Source organism: Megalopta genalis, chromosome 3 (genome assembly GCF_051020955.1).
Source record: "Megalopta genalis isolate 19385.01 chromosome 3, iyMegGena1_principal, whole genome shotgun sequence".
In the NCBI taxonomy this organism is placed as follows: Eukaryota; Metazoa; Arthropoda; class Insecta; order Hymenoptera; family Halictidae; genus Megalopta; species Megalopta genalis.
In genome coordinates, this window is record NC_135015.1 from 32,688,953 (window position 1) to 32,709,142 (window position 20,190).

General features: G+C 36.4%; 1 protein-coding gene across 1 annotated transcript; it reads right to left on the minus strand.

Moving 5' to 3' along the window:
• Positions 1 to 210: 210 nt before the first annotated feature.
• Positions 211 to 20,179, minus strand: kl-3 (dynein heavy chain 8, axonemal kl-3). Its single transcript, XM_076519481.1, has 64 exons — positions 20,048 to 20,179; positions 19,713 to 19,935; positions 19,477 to 19,628; positions 19,203 to 19,401; positions 18,890 to 19,053; positions 18,646 to 18,822; positions 18,342 to 18,563; positions 18,179 to 18,280; positions 17,965 to 18,111; positions 17,621 to 17,895; positions 17,217 to 17,556; positions 16,917 to 17,143; positions 16,361 to 16,845; positions 16,117 to 16,276; positions 15,833 to 16,038; positions 15,623 to 15,738; positions 15,364 to 15,544; positions 14,970 to 15,307; positions 14,743 to 14,906; positions 14,424 to 14,678; positions 14,123 to 14,363; positions 13,686 to 14,057; positions 13,477 to 13,622; positions 13,268 to 13,406; positions 12,973 to 13,203; positions 12,708 to 12,913; positions 12,408 to 12,628; positions 12,023 to 12,308; positions 11,703 to 11,841; positions 11,409 to 11,629; positions 11,167 to 11,350; positions 10,957 to 11,097; positions 10,533 to 10,880; positions 10,281 to 10,455; positions 10,050 to 10,195; positions 9,783 to 9,981; positions 9,595 to 9,713; positions 9,190 to 9,526; positions 8,849 to 9,119; positions 8,572 to 8,772; positions 8,235 to 8,480; positions 7,855 to 8,173; positions 7,202 to 7,428; positions 6,906 to 7,128; positions 6,648 to 6,824; positions 6,416 to 6,583; positions 6,130 to 6,345; positions 5,916 to 6,053; positions 5,549 to 5,845; positions 4,554 to 4,865; positions 4,351 to 4,486; positions 4,135 to 4,286; positions 3,821 to 4,074; positions 3,330 to 3,758; positions 2,984 to 3,260; positions 2,398 to 2,584; positions 2,078 to 2,339; positions 1,747 to 1,986; positions 1,505 to 1,672; positions 1,297 to 1,438; positions 1,039 to 1,228; positions 841 to 962; positions 616 to 777; positions 211 to 539 (listed from the first exon to the last, which is right to left on the minus strand). The coding sequence occupies exons 1-64, from the start codon at positions 20,177 to 20,179 to the stop codon at positions 414 to 416; spliced, it is 13,758 nt and encodes a 4,585-aa protein (XP_076375596.1). The 3' UTR covers positions 211 to 413.
• Between the last annotated feature and the right edge of the window lie 11 nt (positions 20,180 to 20,190).

The window sequence follows — 20,190 nt, forward strand, 5'->3', positions numbered from 1 at the left end:
ATGGATTGTATTTATTTATTATTGTAAATGGAAAGAACAAATGATTCTTGTCGCTTTTCTCATGCTGTACAATGTGAAATCCGGCATGAATCATCTGCTCCTGAAAATGTTAAAATAGCGCCATTCCATGCAATGGCAAAACGCTCAAACTGCTCGCCAAAATTATCCGCAGGTGATAATACCGATGTTAATACAGATGGCGACAGTGCATAAAACCTACTATTTTTTTATTTTCGAATGCCACAGACTGATGACGCCACTATATTATTATATTTTAGTGTAGATCTATCTTATCGGCAAAACCATTCTTTTCTGTCAGTATAAACAGAAAACTTACTTACCGTTCGATGTTATAACAAATTGAGAAATCAATTAGAATGAATATTTGAATTTTCTTCATTAATGATTTGCAATTATTTAATGTCACATAACAATGCGACACCGCGTAGAACCCAAAATTCTGGAGGTCTAATCGTTGGAAGCCATAAGGGTGTAATTAGTTGAACATAGGTCCTCTGTGGCTTTTTGTAAACTGGACACTATAACGATGATAATATTATTAAATTTTATATTACATTATAGAATTAAAGATATTTTTTATGTTCTCGTATATACCTGGTACAATTTAGGGTCTTTGTCTGGTATGTTATAGAGAGCAAAGATATGAATTACAGGCATTAACACAAAAAGAACTTTGTTCGTCGATTCACACAGCCTATTGTTTCTTTTATCCCAGCCTCCTCCTTCTAAGAACAACCCATACACATACACTCCTTCCTAACAATACAAGAATATTCATTTAGAATTAAATTTTTTTATTAATATTCTGTATTAACGTACCGGAGGTGCAATTTTGATTTCATCCGCTACCTGTCGCAGAACTTCATTATGAAGTGTAACATTATCCAGAGCCCAACCTTTGTGAGCTCTGGTTACCTCTTGCCTCATAGCAGTTAAAAATCCTGAAGGACGAAGACGTTATATCAGGGAATAATAATTGCTACGATTAATTGTTGTACACATAAATAAATGAGATACCTTGAGGATTAAAGAAACCGGTCATCCAAAACTTAGCTGGTCTACCACTGTGCAACCAAGTCGAATACTGTTTATTTCGATCCAGAAGTTCCGTGAACCAGAACCCAAGGGATGAAGATTCCCATGATTTTGCCTTCCAGATCTTCGGTATTCTAGCATCGTATATACAATCAAGAGCATCCCTCAATTCCTAGATAAATTCAGATACATTAATTATGCTGTATATATATATAATGAAACAAGTTTATGTAAAATTACCTCGCTCATTATAATGACGCCTTCTATGGCAAGCAGAAGGTCCTTGAGGATAATGTTGACTAATTTAATGACTAGTTGTATCCTGTCGATTTCCTGCTTCAAAAAAATACTCATTGGAGCTGTTGTACCTAGTATCTGTAATCTGTGAAATTTTTTTGTTTTGATTTGAAAAGATAATTTATCAATTTAAAATATCTTTGTTACCTACTTCTGTTTTACTTCAAAGGGGTCGTACATGGGGGGCACTTTCTTCAACATTTCTTTGGCTTGCTTTGATACAATTACTTCTCTAGATTCGCCAGCGCCAGCCCCTGCTTCTTTCGGCTGTACAGACATGATTGTATCCAACACAGTTTGCGTAGTGTTACTCTGATACCTGAAATCAAATTTCATGTATCACCTCTATTTAACAGAGAATATAACTAAAAATTTTGAGAATTAATTAATTACGTGATGTCTGCATTACGATGCAAGCCGTACACTTGAGGAGGATCTATAGTCGGCATTTCGTCTATCACTTTCAAATAGTCAGTAACTTGTTTATAAACAAACACCGGATATCCTTTAAAGAATAAGAAATCTTCGGTGAAAAGAGCTTCCGAAAACCAAAGTTTAGCAAACGTGTTCAACAATCTTTTGTCATAATCGTCGGTCACACGTCCCCCATATTGGACCTCACCGATCATGTACCTGGGGTTCAAATAATTACATTTATTCATGAATCTGTTAAATCTGGTAGACAATTTTTTCGCTTAAAATGAAGATCAATTGTCCTTCGTACCGAATAGTCGACCAGCTAATCCCTTGCTTCGCATCGAAATCGTTTAAATGATTATTAATGAACATACAAGATGCCAGCCAGTCAGACATGTTGAATTCGTATGGGATATTCCATCCAAGTGGACCAAACTTTCGCCGTTCTTGAACAACGGTGTGCAAAAACGATACCGTGTAAATAATTGGTATGTACTGAACAGCGTCGCATTGGTCCAACATTTCTTGGTTCATTCCACTGTACGTAGCAAGCAAACCTGCTCTCACTCCTGCGGTAAATTAAGAATTTAGGTCACCTTGTAAATAATGGAAGTATTACATTTATACCTTGCGGGGGTTCGTAGGTATATTTTATAGACATTTGCAGAAGAGAAATTGGAAAGTCTTTATGGGGTTCGGTAGTGATCCACATGCGGAAATCAGGATGGGGCGCTTCCATCTCCAAGAGAAAACTGGTTACTTCTACCATGTACTCTAAGCCTAAATGGCAGTTCTGGCACAATGCCCAGGAACCCTTAAATAAATAATACATTATCACAATTTTAATATAATTATTATATTATATTATATATATTATATTATATTATATTATATTATATTATATTATATTATATTATATTATATTATATTATATTATATTATATTATATTATATTATATTATATTATATTATATTATATTATATTATATTATATTATATTATATTATATTATATTATATTATATTATATTATATTATATTATATTATATTATATTATATTATATTATATTATATTATATTATATTATATTATATTATATTATATTATATTATATTATATTATATTATATTATATTATATTATATTATATTATATATATTATATAATATATAATAATATAATATAATATCAAATTTCGTGTAGTTTGAACACACTTCGGTCTTTGCACTCTGAAGCAATCTCCTCGCATGAACCTCCTGCCCCTGGCCCATAGAGATGCTTCTACACATGATCTCCTTTTTCTTTGCGAGTTGCTGGATGCTCGTTGTAGGATCGGATCCCATACTTAAGAAGCATATCATGGGTGTATTCGGCCTTGATTCCCCATGCATAACATCCAAAAGAGTGATCACAGGTTCTGCATATCTTTCACCTAATGAATACGATATATACTTCCTTGACTGAGACAATGCCCTGTCTAAGCACCAGGCCCTAAATTTCAATATGATATACAGATTATTAATAATACTATCTATAGACAAATAGTACTTCCGTGACAACCTTATTAACAATAAACGTCGAAAGCTGTCCAAATTATTGTATCCATTAGGTATAACTTCCTCTTCGGGCGCTTCTTTATCGAACCACTGTTTCCACAGTTTCTCAGAAGTTACCACTTGAGAAAGAATGTACTGGTAGTGTCTTAGCGAAGATAAAGCGACTAAATTGAGCCAGGTAACGTCAGAAATCCATTTATGAGGCTTCGGTTGAACGGTGTTCAAGTCCAGAGCTGCGCCTCCTTTGATGAAGTATTGAAACTCATCGTGAGTAATGACTTCGCGTTGAAGGTCGATCTTCAAGGTCATCAGCAAGATAAACATATATTTGTGGATTTCGTAAAGCCCACGTGCCTTGTACTTAAATATTTCGTAGGTAAGATACTCTATGATATAGTTTAGTCTTCTCAGATTGACCGGGCTTTTTTCAGATCTGAAAGAATTTAATTATCTTCAGGTTTTATATTCGAATGGACTGGATCGCGTCGTGCATACCTTTCCATGGAGATATCGAAACGTTCCAAGAATTGGACAAGCGAAGTCTGGTACATGCAGTTTACTAGAGACATATCGCAGATTAAGAAGTAAAGAACGCTTCCACGAGTTGCGACTGGCCGAAATTCTTCGCGAGCTGTGTCGATTCTTAATTCTGTGTCCTTCGCGATGCTTAACTTCTCGGTTATCTCAGCTGCAGTTTGTTTCGTAATGTTCAGCACAGACATCAGTTCTACGTCTTCTATTAAAGGACCCTGTAGACCACAAAATCAATAAGTATATCTTTAAGTGGTAACACAGAGTTCAATACACACCTCTACGGTAGTCAATTTGTGTAATAGATTCGCTTCTAATTCTTTGATCTTCCTATTGTTTGCAGTCACGTCTGCGATCAACTGTGTTTTCTCAGTCTCTAGCTCCTTCTTCTCTGTTAAAATAACTCTTCCCAAGAGCTGATCTTCCAATCCTAAATACCGTATAATAAATTAAAGGTGTATTTACATCAGATAGACGAGAGCCAGCTTAATTACCTTTTATCGTGACAGTGAAATCAATTATAGAGGTGCGAGCAAACACTTCCGGGGTATACGATGGATTGGGTAATTTTGTGGTGATGTATAGTCTGAAATCTTGATGGATATCTACTTCTTTATCGCCCAGCTTGACCTATAAAATTATTTACAAAACGAAGATATAAACGATTCATTTTTTGTATAATACAGAGACACCTTACCTTCAATGAAGTTCCAATTTTAATAAAATTCTTCTCCAACAAATTATCTAGCACGGGATCTAAATTCTCTCCCACGTCCTCGATAAGCAGAGGGCGACCCAGAGATACGCAATCCTCTAAATGATTTCGGAAGTATTTATTCGTAAAAATTGTTGTCTGTAAACTAAACTCCTGCTCTTTACGTTTGATCCACGCTTTCCCTTGTAACTGCGGATCAATTAGAAGCGGGTATCTGGATGCCTTTGTTACTATAATACCATTTTGAATAGACAGATCGTCTGTCGGTAGTCCTTGCAAGCTCCATTCTCCAATCTAGAAGATATAAATATATATATATATATATATAAATATTATATTATTATTATATTATAAATATTATTATATATAAATATTATTATATTATTATTATATTATAAATATTATTATATATAAATATTATTGGAAGAGAAGTGTTTCGGCCGAATCGCGGACCGCGGGTCAACGCACGCTCGACTTTCGATGTACGCCGTCTCGCCGTTTTTTGTCGAATAAACGGCGAGGCGGCAAGACAATAACACGATCGACGTGCGTTGGCCCGACCGTCAAACGCTCGCCTCGGCCTAATGTATACATGCAGCGTTTTTGCCTTAGGAGGCAATGACCGGCTTTCGACACCTGACGATGCGTCACCTTGAGCATCGGCCAGGTGTCTATATATACTGCCGCAAATGTGATAACGGCGAGATTCTCCAAGTATCGTTATCGCTTACAGACAAGTTTAATTTAGCGCCCCTTGCGCCTATACGAAGCCGTGCTTCAATTGTTATACTTCTGTCGTAGCCGTGCTACACTGCATACGCCGAACGGAGCCGTGCTCCAAAAGCTTGTAAATCAAAGGACTGTGGAGTCCAAATCAAATAAATCGCGTGTCGTCTCCTCCCGAATTCCGGCGCTTTAATTTTGTGCCGTGCGCAACAAGAAGTTAAGAACAAATTTTGTTTGAACATTTTACTCACGGTAGCAGTGTCAGTCAATGAGGCCAAGATATTTATTGCAGCAGAGATCGGGATTTTTTTGCCTTGGATAAAATCGAACCATTTACGCTGTAAAAGAGACCGAAATTCTTGGTTGAATGGCCCACAATAGGACAAAAATCCCACGAGAATTAGCACGTCTCCAACAAGACGGTCCGTTTCAGATTTAAATGTAGCTAATTGTTCCGTCCATCTAATCCTCTCACCAGAAAGTCCATCGATCATCGCTGTCGCTGTGTCTGTTTTTGCTTGGCAAGCTTCGGCTAGATCAACTATACCCTATCAATTTATTTCTCATTTAATCGAAGACCCGCTAGATCTAACATTCTGCACACATTTTGCGAATTACTTGACGTTCTTCCATGACTGCGTCGAACTCCTTTTGTACAACTTTCAAATCCTCATCCTTGGCTCTGAGGAGACTCTCGGCGTCGCTCAAGTTCTTGTTTGCCTTCTCATACTTATTTTCTTGGACAGCCAAGTTTGCCTGTGGATCAAAGCACACCGAGTACATTGTAGAATTCGTGGAACATTCTACTTCTTTTAATCAGAATGTAACTAACTTTCAAAGGGAGAACGTCTTTATTTATTTCATAGAATGTAACCATGGAAATGGTCCATTGAATGAGACCAGCAACGTTGCCGCAAGCTTGCTTCGCAGCTTCGTAGGTATATAAATGATAATTTAAATAAGGTTGCATCAAATCAACGGTCTCCGCGTTGATGTTGTCCTTTGGAAAGTTTTGCAAATTGAAGAGGAACCTGGTGTCAGCCATTACCTGTAGGGCCATACCTCGAACATTCCAGAAGTTTTGCAATGAAAATAAAATGGTTAATAAAATAGTAAACCTTCAAAGCTTCGGCCCAGGATGGCATTAGAAATTGTCGATCATAATCAAGTTTAACTGGTTCTAATCGCTTTCCGAATAGTATAAGGACGCAATCCATGATAAGCGTGATTAGATACGGTGGTTTCCCTAGCTTGCGAACTGTGGCAATATCAGCTGCTTTGATAGTCTAACAGTAGAATTCGAATAAATCGTAATAATCAATTCAGGATCATTGCAGAATTAGATCTAACTTGTAAAGCAGCTTCAGCAGCGAGCAGAGCAGGTTCTGCAGCTTTTAGTTTCTTCTCAGCTACCCCTTTCTCTTTTGCTATCACTTTCAAAAGGGCTTCCGCCTCGTCTTTGGAAACTTGCACTTGAGCTTTGACTGCCTCTGCCTCTTGCTTTTTCTCGTTGACAGTAACTAAGATCTATGAAAAAAAAAATCAATGCAACTATGGTCCTGGAAGGATGCCGAAATTGACTCTCTGGATAGTATTATATCTACTAACAGCTTCCACTTGCACGTTCATCACAGCGATCTCCTGTTGATTCTTCTCCAATACTTTCCGCAATTCATCAACCTGTGCTGCGGCGTCCACTAATTTACTTAAGCCATTACTCATACGAAATGCTAGGGTATTGATATTATCCAAGCGTTGCTTATAAAGAGCCTTATACCCGCTCAAGAAAGTTAAGAATGATTTTGGAGTAACGTATACTTGTCTTCTAAACCTATTCAACAATTTACACAGATATACATATAAGAAAGTATAAACCTAACATTTCATTTTATTTTAAGTCCTACCTATCAAAATATTCGACGCAAGTATTGTTAACATCATCCTGGATGTCTCCCATCACTTCTATCAGGTTCAGCTTCACCTCTGGCGTACAAATGACTTTAAACGTCTTTAAGAAGTGATCGCCAACCTCGTATAAAGCTTCCCGAGGCCACCTCCAGAACCAATTAATAGTGCAACCGGAAATGAGACCAGGGAACTTCAAAGACCGAGATCTAAATTTCTCGCCAACCTAAGGTACAATTGAATATTAAACTGTCAAAACATTTGGCGAGATAATTAACACTTTATCGTCCGGTCGTGGTTGAGGCTGCCACTCAGTAAGGACTGGCTTAGTCGCGCGCGCATTTGCTCCCAGTACCGGCTAAATTTTCGCTATTCATTGTGTTGTGCTTATTCCTTTAAAAATAATAATAAATAATAATAATTATTATAATTATAATTCATAAGGATATGGGGAGGTCAGCATACAGGAGGTCAGCTACTAACAAAACAGTAAAGAAGCGAAAACCGTCGATAGCTAAAAGTCGATTAATAGGCTATCGGTCGATAAGCATTGGCAATCGAAAAGCCGATTAATAGGCTAGCGATCGATAAACATTGGCAATCGAAAAGCCGATAAATAGGCTAGCGGTCGATAAAGTGTTAAGTTGCTTACCGGGGAGAAACACAAAACAATATGCAGATTATTTCTGGCCCGCGCTATAAAGAAATCATAAAGATTGTCCGGTGTGGGCGGACGTCTTGGTTCCTCAGCTTTCATTATCGGTGTGACTGTTGATAAAATATCGTCAAGCTCGTCGGCTGGGAAAAGATTGGCCACTTCTCCTACACTGAGAATATTATTGATATATTCTAAAAAGCCTTCCTCTTTTATCTCGTTGTCAGTAAAGATAAAGGTATGTCCTTTGCTGCCTGTGCCAGCAGTGCGGTAAAGCAGCCGAAGATCCTCTATTAAACTCCCAACGTTGTAACTCCTATAAATCATAAATTGACAGCACACATAGATTGACAGAACGTTAATTATATGATCTTCACCTAGACAACATAATTTGGAAGAAGCTAAAACCAGCAATGAAAGATGCCAGCCGAGTCAAACTTTGTTTTCCTGAACCTCCAACGCCCACTAACATGGCGTTGCTCCTGGAAACACCCAGGATCCTTGATATGCGGATCAAATGGACCAAAGCGTCTTGAAAGAATACCAAATCAAGAGTTATGCCTCGAATGTATTCGTTAAATTGTTCCATGTTCTGTAGAACTTTTGTTATCACAACTTGATGACTGAGAACACAGAATGTCCAATGTATTATAAGTACATATGAATATATGTATAAATAAGTGTCTTCTGATTCCCTATCGGGAATATAATGACCTCGGCATCTCTTCATAGACCTTGGGCGCCTCGAATACAAAATCATCTGGCTCGTCTCCAGTAGGTTCTGGAGGTTCGCGCAAGAAGTTCACAAAGTATGTTTCTTTTGAGTCATAGTGCTTGAAATCAGAACCCAACATTTTTTCAGCAGTGCGTTTCATAGTATTCCGGAACCACTTGGTGTCCTCTTCATTGGTGAATCTAACAAACGACGAAAGAAGTTCTCAGTAAATATCTTCAATATGTAACTGTGTTTAATAAATATAAGAATGCAAACCGGTCTGCGATGACGCGAAGACATTCATGTTGCCAGAGATTCAGCAGGATAGTTATTGTACTACATTCGTTTCTCTCTATCCTGAGCATTCCTTGCCAAATCCGAGACAAGTCTCTTAGGTTGAAAACGTAATGAAACTTTGCAGGTGTTGGCAACATCTTCAGCTTAGTTTGTTGCCAAAGAACTCTCGTCAAAGGTATTAACTTTGGCAGGAATTCCACTATATATTCATCGAATCTAGTCTCGCAGAAGTAACCCTGACCAATGCTTTCTGTAAACAATAAAGTGTATTACATCCGAAGCAACAAATATTAATCTGACACGTATAAATTTACACCTACTGAATATAGTATCCATGGACTTGTTCGACGGTAAAGTGCAATTAAAAATATTGAACTGTCTCTTCAGCCTTGGAGGAACATCATTTCTGCCGCCACCGGGATGAATCATTGCAGCAAGCAGCTGAATATCCTGTATGAAGGAAAAATCACCGGGCTTATCCAGGGAATAGAAGCCTTTATACTCCATCAGCTGACGGACAATCTCGTTGGTAATCTGGTCGCCCCATTCGTTTATATCTGGCATATTTATGTCATCGATAAAAATGGTCATTTGTCGACCACCCGGTGGCCCATAAGTTGTACCAACCCTTTTCTCCACATAGCTTTCGAACACACTCTGGAATTTGTGTTCACAATTTAATAGAAATCCTGAATTATCATTTAGAATCTTGCTAGTACAATTACCTGAACCATATTAGGCGTTGACGCCGACGAGAAACTGAAAGACTTGTGCAGATGTATTTCAGGATCGTACTGGGACATGTAGCTTTTGATCATTACAGTCTTTGCAGTGCCCTGTTCTCCTAAAAAATCAATGTTCTAATTTGCATGCTTGACACTAACTAAATAGAGACATAGGAAATTAATTTTACCTATTAACAGCACAGCCTTTTTTTGCTTTGCAATAATATCAATCAAGAACATCGTTCTTGTATTATCTATATTAGGAACTAAAATCGCATGATATGGTAAAACTTCATCTGGAGGATACATGAACTCTGGTACCCTCTCAGACCAATGTAGCCAGTTTCCATTATCAGATACTAAGTATTCGAATATGGTTTCATCTTCCTAGAAGAAGTAAGCTACAATAAATATTTTTCTTTCTTTATTGAATGCATTAATTATTGTGCATTCACCTTGATGCGTGGCCAATTGCACTTTGATTCATGAGTAAGGAAGCACTCCTGCAAAGCACTGCGTTCATCTAGCTCCAATACAGCTCCCAGACTCCACATCAAAGAAAACAGGAATATCTTCTCAATATGTGGTGCCGATAATATATCTAAATATTACATAATCAAGTTTTTTTTTAATCTAATATTACTGATGCATTCAACACTAGTCTGCAATTATAAAGATAACGTCACCTTCTCCAAGTAAACCTTCCAATAAATCAATGCATTGTCTTATGTAAATGGCTTCCAGAAGTTTCATCTTTACCGGAAGTTTTGTCTGAACAAAAGTATGGGCATCATCGTATATTTTATTAAACAAAGCGCGCAATGCTGTTACTTCTATGGTAGATCGTTTCCTGAACCATCCCTGAACAGAAATATAATAAAACTTAGCATCAATTGTTATGGGATCAACACTTCTCCAGTGACTAACTGTGATGTAACCTCTAGAATAGGAGCCCATTTTAATACAGAAGCGCTCATGAACACCATGCCCATTCTTGATATCGTTGCTGGCGATGCATTATCAACATTATCTGGCTCGAAAACCAACTTGGAATTTGGTACCATTATTATACGATCACCGTTTGCTAGAGTCAAGGTTTTATTATCGTCTAATACAGAGTTTAGATTTTCAATCCAAACTGCATCCACAGGCCCATCCAGAACAATCCATAAATTGTCTGTTTTCTTGATTTGCGTTGATCTCCTCCATAGAGTTGAGAATATGCCGTCTGTCCAATCATTTGTTGCAACATCTAGTTTTCCAAACATTTGAGAAGCAGTGATGGCCTGCAATAAAATACCAGTTTGTATGCATAAAAGTAAATTGCACCAAAAAGATATTAAAAACTAGAATGAGAATTACTTTTGGATTCATCCTGACTTCCTTGTGTGGCATACCCATTTCTGTTAGGGCTTTCATCAGCACCCACATACATTGGGTTTTCCCAGCTCCAGTTGGTCCAAGAACCATAAGACCGTGGCGCACAAGAGAAGTCTCGTACAACTATAAACGTATACGAGTGCGATTAGTTCGATTATAAATCAATACTACAGATGCGCAATCAAAACCTACTTGAACTACTTTCAGATTCCACTCAGGATGATTTGTGATGCCAAATGCATCAGTTGCATGTGCTATGGCTTTCTGCAGGTCTTTATACGTTTGGACTCTGAGTTTAATACCTGGGAACATGTCCTCGATAAGAGACATGAACAGCGGTTCATCTTCATCCACCAACTTCGATAAATTCATATCTCTGTAAGTTTACAGTAAAATCTTGAACGTCTCTTCCACGGGCAGAAAACTTTCTTTACCTTAGCACCCTCATAAGAGTAGTTTCTTCCGAGTCCATAGGATTTGCTCGCTTTTGTGCACCGAGAGTCCTCAAGCAAGATAATATATTTCTCAAACCGAAGTCATAATGCACTTGTTTACTGAGTTGCTCCTCGCATAACTTGTACAATGTGAAGAACTTTCGTGATAATAGAACGTTTTCTTTAAAACCACAGGCTGCTAGTTTTACACGCATAATGATCTACGCAAGATATTTTTTTAAAAAAGTAAGAGTAGCAATAATATAATTAAGTAAAATTTATGATCAATTTTACTTGTCTGTCAGGGACCATCATAGCCACGCTTCTGAATTGTACTTTCAAATTCTCTGGCAACTCTTGGCGACCAGCATAACCAGGATTCATCGTGATGAACAGACCAAATTCGTAATTTATTTTATACGTCTCGCCATCGCTAAAAATTATATATATATAATTATATATATAATACAATAATAATAAAATATAATATAATAATATATATTATATATTATATATATATATATTATATTATATTATTATATATATATATATATATATATATATATATTATTTAATAAATTCGTGATTCTGCGAGATGTAATAAATCTGTATACCTAAAGACAAAGGACGTTTTCCTTTCTTTACGTGCGGTGAGCACGATTGCTATTTGTTGAGCAGCCACGGACAGAACAGGCAAGTCAATACGATTAAATTCGTCGAAGCATCCCCATGAACCGGACATGGCTAATCCCTTGAATATTCTACCGAGACCACGGAAATCCATCTGGTCGGAACAATTAAACACGACAACGTACTTTCCAAGTGCCTTTCCCATGTCTTTGGTAGTCTCTGTTTTTCCTGTACCGGCAGGACCAGCAGGTGCGCCGCCGAAATTCATGCCTAGAAATACAATCGCAAAGATCTATTAATAAAGTATATGATTCAATTAAAATGATTATATACACGAATATATTAAAAGAATAATTATAATTATCTCACCCACAGCTTGGGCCAATGTAATGTAACACCTATCTGTAAGTGGAGTAATAGCAAGGCGATCGTTGCAGCCTAAGAACTCGTTCTGATATGTAAAATCTATATCAGTAATTTTTATAGGTATATCTTCGGTTTCAGCGTTGTAATAGAATCTGCACTGCTTCAGCCATTCAAAATCTTGGGCATTACGAATTCTGGATCGGCATAGTTCGTCGAATATGTCTCTACAAAAATTATAAATGAAAGCATTGTCATTTGCATCGTTACTAATTTATAAATTTTAACGCAAGTATTGTGCTGAACCTCTGATGCACGTGTATAGTAATTAGAGCCTCGTATTTAGTTCTTGCATATTTGGACAGATCTTTTACAGTTACTTCAATAAGAAGATTCAATAAATCAAGAAACCACTGATTCGTCTTCTTCATCACTGTTCTGTCCCTTTTCGCTGTATTCAATGCAATTTCAGCATCGCGAGTCCACAGAACTTGCAAACCTAGCAATCCCACCTGCACCGTAACGATTTTTTAAAGACATTTCTTTAAAGGAAAAGAGATTGTATCATTACTTGTAACACGGAATTGTCTATCAGGTTTATCAGATCAAATTCATCGGTGCTCATAGTTTGCAATCCTTGGGAAATTACATAGCCCACAGACTGTTGATGGACTATTAATAAATTGTTCAGCCAATTTTCAACACCTCCCGTGCAAATAACTTCCTTCTCTAATTCTATACGCTCATCTTCACGGGAATACATAGCCACAATTTTCTCGTACTCCTTCTCAGCAAATGATAACTGTAGAAAGAAGAAACCTAAACTGTAAAAAAAATAAATTTCAAGAAGATTGAGAATGTATTACCTTTCCTATGTTATCAAAGAAGCCATCAAGATATTTCTGTATGGTATGGCAATCAGCTGCCTGGCCTAATATCTCTAGCAACGTAGGATCAGATATGAAGCAAAACCTTGGGAATATACTTCGTTTTGTCTCCAAGTATCTAAAATGTAATATTCAATTTTATTTACACCAATTAGATTTAAATACTGTTCGCCAATTGATTTTGTTACCCGCTGAGAGACTTCTGACAAGATTCCAGCTGCTCCAAAAGATGAGGCAGAAATTGGCCCATCGTTTCATCGCCGGTACATGTTTCCACAGCATTCATCCTCTCACGTGCTCTATACATGATCTTCACCCAAGCTTTATCAATGTTCTAAAATAATTAAACGTATATGTAACACGTAACTGCAACTATCAACTTCCATAATTTGCTCACATTAAATCGTTTTGCTTCAGCTGGCAATTGTTTAGATATATCACCGCCAATAAACACAGCCTCCAAATAAGCCCATAAATTTTGCACAGTTAACCACTTTGCTAAGATCTCAGAGGTATTGCTGATTTTGTACTGCCATAGCTGTATGTCTTTTTTAAACGGGGCATTGTACCGGTTAGCCAAAAGTGAACTGATCACCATCATGCTGTCTTCCAACTGAGATATTATCTCAGCAGTCTCTATGCCCTTTAGAAGCAGTTCTCCTCTCTGCTTAAAAGTGGAGAATTGCAAATCTACAGTGGCCCATTCGGCGACGATTTGCTTCAGTTTGCTGTCTATGTCGAGCTCTTTTCCTGCGCTAATGCATATATCCTGTCAAGAGACAAAAGTTCAAGTTTGACAGTTCAGTATCACCGGGTGTTTCACTCGAATCGTACCTCAACATCGTCCTTGTATTTTAACAGGGGTGCTTGCATCACGTTTGCTAGAGTAAAGGTCTCCGAATCGACATCAAAATTATATTTACACAACTTGGACATCCTGTCCCAGTGTCTCTCTTGCATTGCTTTATTTGCCATGAGCTCCAACAAAGGACAAGTCTCGTTGAAGTCGTCGATTTTCTTCTTTAAGTCAATGTAAGCTGGCCAATCCCTCATGGCAGTTGGCAGCCTTCGACATCTGGAGGTGAACGTAGAATTTATTATTTTTAATACAAGAGAAGCAAAAATTGTCGATTACCTATTCTGAAATTCGGCCAGTTCTGTGACTATGGCCTCAATATCAATTTCCGACCAAGGAATCTCGAAGTAACTATCAATAGTGCGATTGACATGCAAGTAAAGGGAATACAACTTCTGTAGTAAGTTTATTTCTCTTTTACGTTGATGAAGAGCTGGATACTCCGTCAATTCCAAACCAAATAAGCTTTCGCCACTGCTGTAAGTTAAGTATTTTTCCCACAATTCTTCGTGACGCGCTTGAAACAGGAGAAGCCTAGAAAAATTGTTATTAATATTAACGACGATTAACTATTAGTTAACGTCCAATTTATTTATACCGATCACTAGCTTCTTTAGCTGGTATGCCCTCGACCATCGGGCCGTTTACTTCAAAATCTCGGTCAAAGATCAACACATCTAGCTTAAAAGCTGCGACACCTTCGGTCAGTTCATTCTTCAGTGGCTCTTGCATCTCGCATATCTTTTCTTGAACTTGCTTTGCCTTAGAATATTCAATACTCCATTAGATACTCTGATATAAAAACAAACTTTACCTAATCTTTACCATGTTCAACATATTAGTAAAATTGTATCGAAGACTGTCAACGATATTTTGTTCCTCCTTTGAGATAGGAATCTCAAATTTCCCCATCAATGTATACGTTTCTTCTATTAATATTAATTCCATATCCAAGGATATAAAATCATCTCGTATCTCGCTCAAACATTTCATAGCAACTCTAACGTCTTCCAGATCCTTTATCTCTCTCGCTAAAGTTTTATTCTTCTCGTTGATGTATTCCGTGATTTTTCTAAGCTTCTCTTTGTACAGAGTGGACATGGTTTGACCTAAAACTGTTTTCCACGTGCGAGCTTCGACCAAAAGTGCTAATTTCAATTTATCTGAAAACATTGTGAATTGAAAAACTTGTTAGTCAAATGGCGTGTAATTTGAATACCCATTTTAATTTCTATGGGGCCAACGATATGTATATCTGGTAAATTCTGTATTTCTCTAACTAGATCATCGTATTCCATGAACTTTTCTTTGACTTCTTGAATAATTGGCTCACTGTCAACAAAATACTGAATAATCTTGTTTCTTTCTTCCGACCATATATACGAATATTTCAGATACATCTAAAAGATAATATTCGAGCTCATAAAAGTATTCGGAACACTGATTCAGGAAAGAGGAAATGAGGAATATGAACGTGCATTTCCAAGTTGTACAATATCGTCTTTGTAGGCAGAAATAGCACCCTGCAAGCTCATCATACTACGTACTATCTCCTTATGATCAGATAGTATGTGGTAATAATTCTTCAATGAAACTTTCGGACTTTCTTCATGCAATGAAAATTTTTTTATAAGGATTCGTGGTTTTTATTGCTCTTAAAAAATACTAACTTTGAATACTCTCGCCACCACCAGATAACCTTATTTCTGTATAACGTTGCCCCCACGTAATAATATGTTTATGAGTTTCTAGTATACTGATAATTAACTTCCCAAAGTAATGTTGTAAATCTTCAATCGGCGGTACTATTGTGATATTTGGGATTTGCAGCACAAATGTAGTTATCATAATCGGAGCCAGTTGCTGTTCTTGATTATTCTCTCTAACTAGAGGACTACGATCATCGAAATGAAGAAATTAGAGATTATTCTTAAACCATGCATTGGTAAGAAGTTCTAAAAATTAGGCGAACCTTATATCGGCGACTTGTTTCTTTAACAGTTCAAGGGAATTCTTTGTACACTTTACTAAATTTTCCACAAGTTTGTTATTAAAGTATGCAAACAGATCCATGCAATCATTATGTACTTTATTTATCTGAACTTTATGCGTCCTTTCAATGGGTGCAAAACCTATAATTATAGAAGAAAATATGTGAACTAAAAATCCAACACTTTAATTTTGAAATAAAAATGAAAATAATCACACAAATATACCAGGTTCGTATCTTTCTTTCGTTAATTTCGTTTGCGAAATATGCTTATGCACTTTATCCAAATCCATCCAATTATATTTCATACTTTGGACGGTCTCGTCGACTATGAAGTCCATGAATTTATTGATAATCGTTACGACTGCTTTCTCCGCTGCAAATGACTTTATTTCAAGTTCATCGCCTATCATATTTACGTGGGCGATATTGTCATCTAAAAGCTGCTGAGGCCTTTTAGGATAATTGTCGAGCTTGCATAATACAGCTTCTGAAATGGATTCAAACACTTCGTCGACTCTCGCTTCCTTCATATCTGTTATCTCTTTGACAAAAATGTGCATTTTAACGAGGGCCTGTTGTATCCCATCGCATACTTCCGCGATGTTCAAAGACGTCCATGTTATCACAGATAAACAGGGTTGAAACGTAATCTCAAGGTCAGCAAGAACAATTTTTATTAAGTTCAGGAACAACGTCGGTATCCTTCGTCTGCGGTTTAAAATCCGATCTATAGTGTTTTTAAAAATTATTTTTCCCGTAAAAGGTAATCGCTGATTTACCTTAATGCATTATTCTCATCTACCAATTTCTTCACTTTCTCGTAAGATGAAAAAATTCTCTTTTTACAAAATGTAATTATTTGTATAAAATCTGGTACTTCTAACTCGAATCTAGCCATGTGTTCAGATTCGCGGATGACTTCTATAATATACGAATCAAAGTTTAAATGGTACTTATTGGTTGTCGGATGTCGTATGAGCAAGGGTGATGCTAATGCCAGTTGAACCTTCAAGTTAAACGGTTAGTGATACAAATAGTCGTTAATATTTCTATGAGTAGAACAATCATACTAAACGTACAACTTCCGAGGAATCATACCATGCTTTATGGTATATTAATTCATAGTGTATAAAAACGCTCATTAGAGCGTTGTAAATTTTAATACATCTTTGCATGTAATCATGGCTGAGCACTCTTGCACATTGTTTATATACTTCCATGGGCCTTTCGATGCGCCTATACAGTTGTCTGATCCACATGATACGACCGGAAATAGGTGGAATATTTCTAGGTATCGGTGGATCCGATCTATCCTCATTGTATCGATCCCGTACATCTTCAATTTTCTTTTGATACAAAGTTGTAAGCTCTAGATATTTCCTGTCAATTCTCAGATGTTTGAACTTCAATTTCTGAAATCTATGGACGATGATGTGAATAAATATTGATCCATTTTTTATACGACATAATACGAAACAATTACCTTGCTATTACTCTCAACGCCTCAGATATATTCGGCACTTCGGAAACACACTGATAAAAGAAAATTCGTAGATCTGTTTCTGTCTGTGCGATCTCTCTCTTAAACTTATCATAGTCAGTATCAAAATATGGTTTTCTATGGTCCAGGGGATCATATTTCTGAGATGCGATATCGTGGAAGAAACTTGAAAATTTATTTGCAAACACATCTATTCCTTGTACAGCTGAACTATGAAGAATTGAATAAGTTAATACTGTCTGGAGAACATCCATAATCTGAAATACAAGTTACACATATAGTTATTGTCTCCAACTTGAAGTATGTTGTAATATATAATTGCTAACTTTTATTATTCTGTTTTTGAAGGTATTAAACTTTCCGAAAACGTACATCTCAGATACTTCGAAAGGCTTTTCTTCGGCGGATTCTCTTACTTGTTTACACATTAAGTTGTAGTAGTCATAATACTGTTCACACAATTTTTTACAGTCCTGCAACAAAATAATTATGTAATAGGAATCGTCGTATTGGGAACACATATTCTTTTGAGACTAGTACCATTATTTTAGATATCATAACGTATTTAGCTTCATTCCAAACAGTTACTTTGCCGCCATCAGTGAGATAAGCTTTGCATGCTAGAATCATTTGATTTGTCATCTAAAAATTACATAAACGTATTAAATTGCTCAAAGTACGAATAGACTAAAATTTGCAGTACTTTCACAAAAACTGCTGTGACCATCCTTCTTGTATTGAAAAATCGTGAAGTAGCATATATCATTCGTATAGCGTACATGAGTGGCGGTAAGTAGTCTCCGATTTTTGTTGGATCAAGCCTGTACAAGGGTTGAGTGAATTTTTCCAACGCATACAAGTATTTGACATTATCCTGGGCTAGAATTTGTATAGTTTTAACGTGGTCTTCCAAGATGTTCCATTTCTAAATACAAGTGCATATCTACCGTTATTGCATATCTACGTAAAAAGTTAACGAGGAATATAAAATTTATATTTAAGTCCACCTTGATATGCTTCGACTTCACACGTGTTAAAAACCCAATGTGTTTCTGGCAAATGGGAGACTTAATGTGCTCAATTATTGATGAAAAACGAACAAGAAGTCGCCTCCAATAGAAGAGTTCTACATTCGGTCCCATCTCTTCAGTCTCCCTGCGCAATTGTTGACTCTCCACAACAGCCTGAAACGATCGATTGACTTTACAATTGTCACATTTATCAGTAGCGAGATATAATTATCAGTTTTACCCGCTCTATACTCTTCATCCATATTCTGACGATATTTTCTATTGCACGGATAGCTGATATATTCTTAACATTCTTCTCTATATCACCTGGCATTGATAGATACAGATCATATGCATGTTGGTCAATACCAAACTTCACTGTGCTGCCCAAATCTATCTTGGTCACTTGATATGAAACAAATATAACAATTTATTTATATAGATTACTAGATAATTATATATAGATTATATATAATATTAGTCTATCTAATATTTAATCTTATATAGATTACTAGATAATTATATAGATAGAACCATTAGCTTGAACAACCTACTGTTTAGAAATTCACAGAAGTCTCTAAAATCGCAGATGAAGTTATTCTTCACTTTTTCACCAGCTTCATTTTTTGACAATTCACCCCATACCGTATTAGCAGTGATTGCTGGCAAATTTAATCTTAGAATTAACTCTGATATAGCTGCAAGAGCACACTGAGATATAGGATCGACTTCTGCATAGGCATAATATGTTTCCTAGTAAAATATTTTGGTTCCTATATAATCATATGTGAACGTGGTTTTATCAATTACACATTAAAAAAAACATACTTCAATTAAATGTTTAGACTCAAATTCAACATCTGATTTTAATCTATAGATTATTACACATTGTCCAGAAAACTCTTCAGTGGAACCATCAGTTACACAGCAGCGTATCATTCTCTTAATATCTTCATATTGTGGAATCCATCTTCCTGACTCTATTACAATACATGTATTAAATTAGATAAATATAGAACAGTGATAAAATCAAAGTAACTGTAGTAACATTGATTATATAGTACCATAAGTGGGTGGTTCCATTGGTTGAAAATGTATAAGAATTGCACGTTTACCGTCCTTAGCAAGGAAGCTATCAAAAATAGCAATGTATTCATCCTTATCAACAATCCCTTCTTCCAAAATCTCAGGATCAACATTTAAAATGAAGGCTACAACTTCCAAGATCTGACGGTGTGTTGCTTTCAGCAGCCCTTCCCTTGCTTGTCTCTGCTCCTTAAATTTGGCCTGCAAATACGCAGAAACGGTATATAAATTGCATTAAAAAGTTAGATAAATTATAAAGAGTATGGGTTACAAATGAAAGATTAATTATAATTCATATACGCGCTTCACGTACAAGACGATCTTTCAGCGATTCTGTAGGCGCGGATTCCAAAGCAACTCTTCTTTTTAATAATTCCTCAATTCGACGATCGATGGCAGGTTTCGTATAATCTCGAGCTGCAAAATATGCAAATATATGGGCCATTATATTAAATT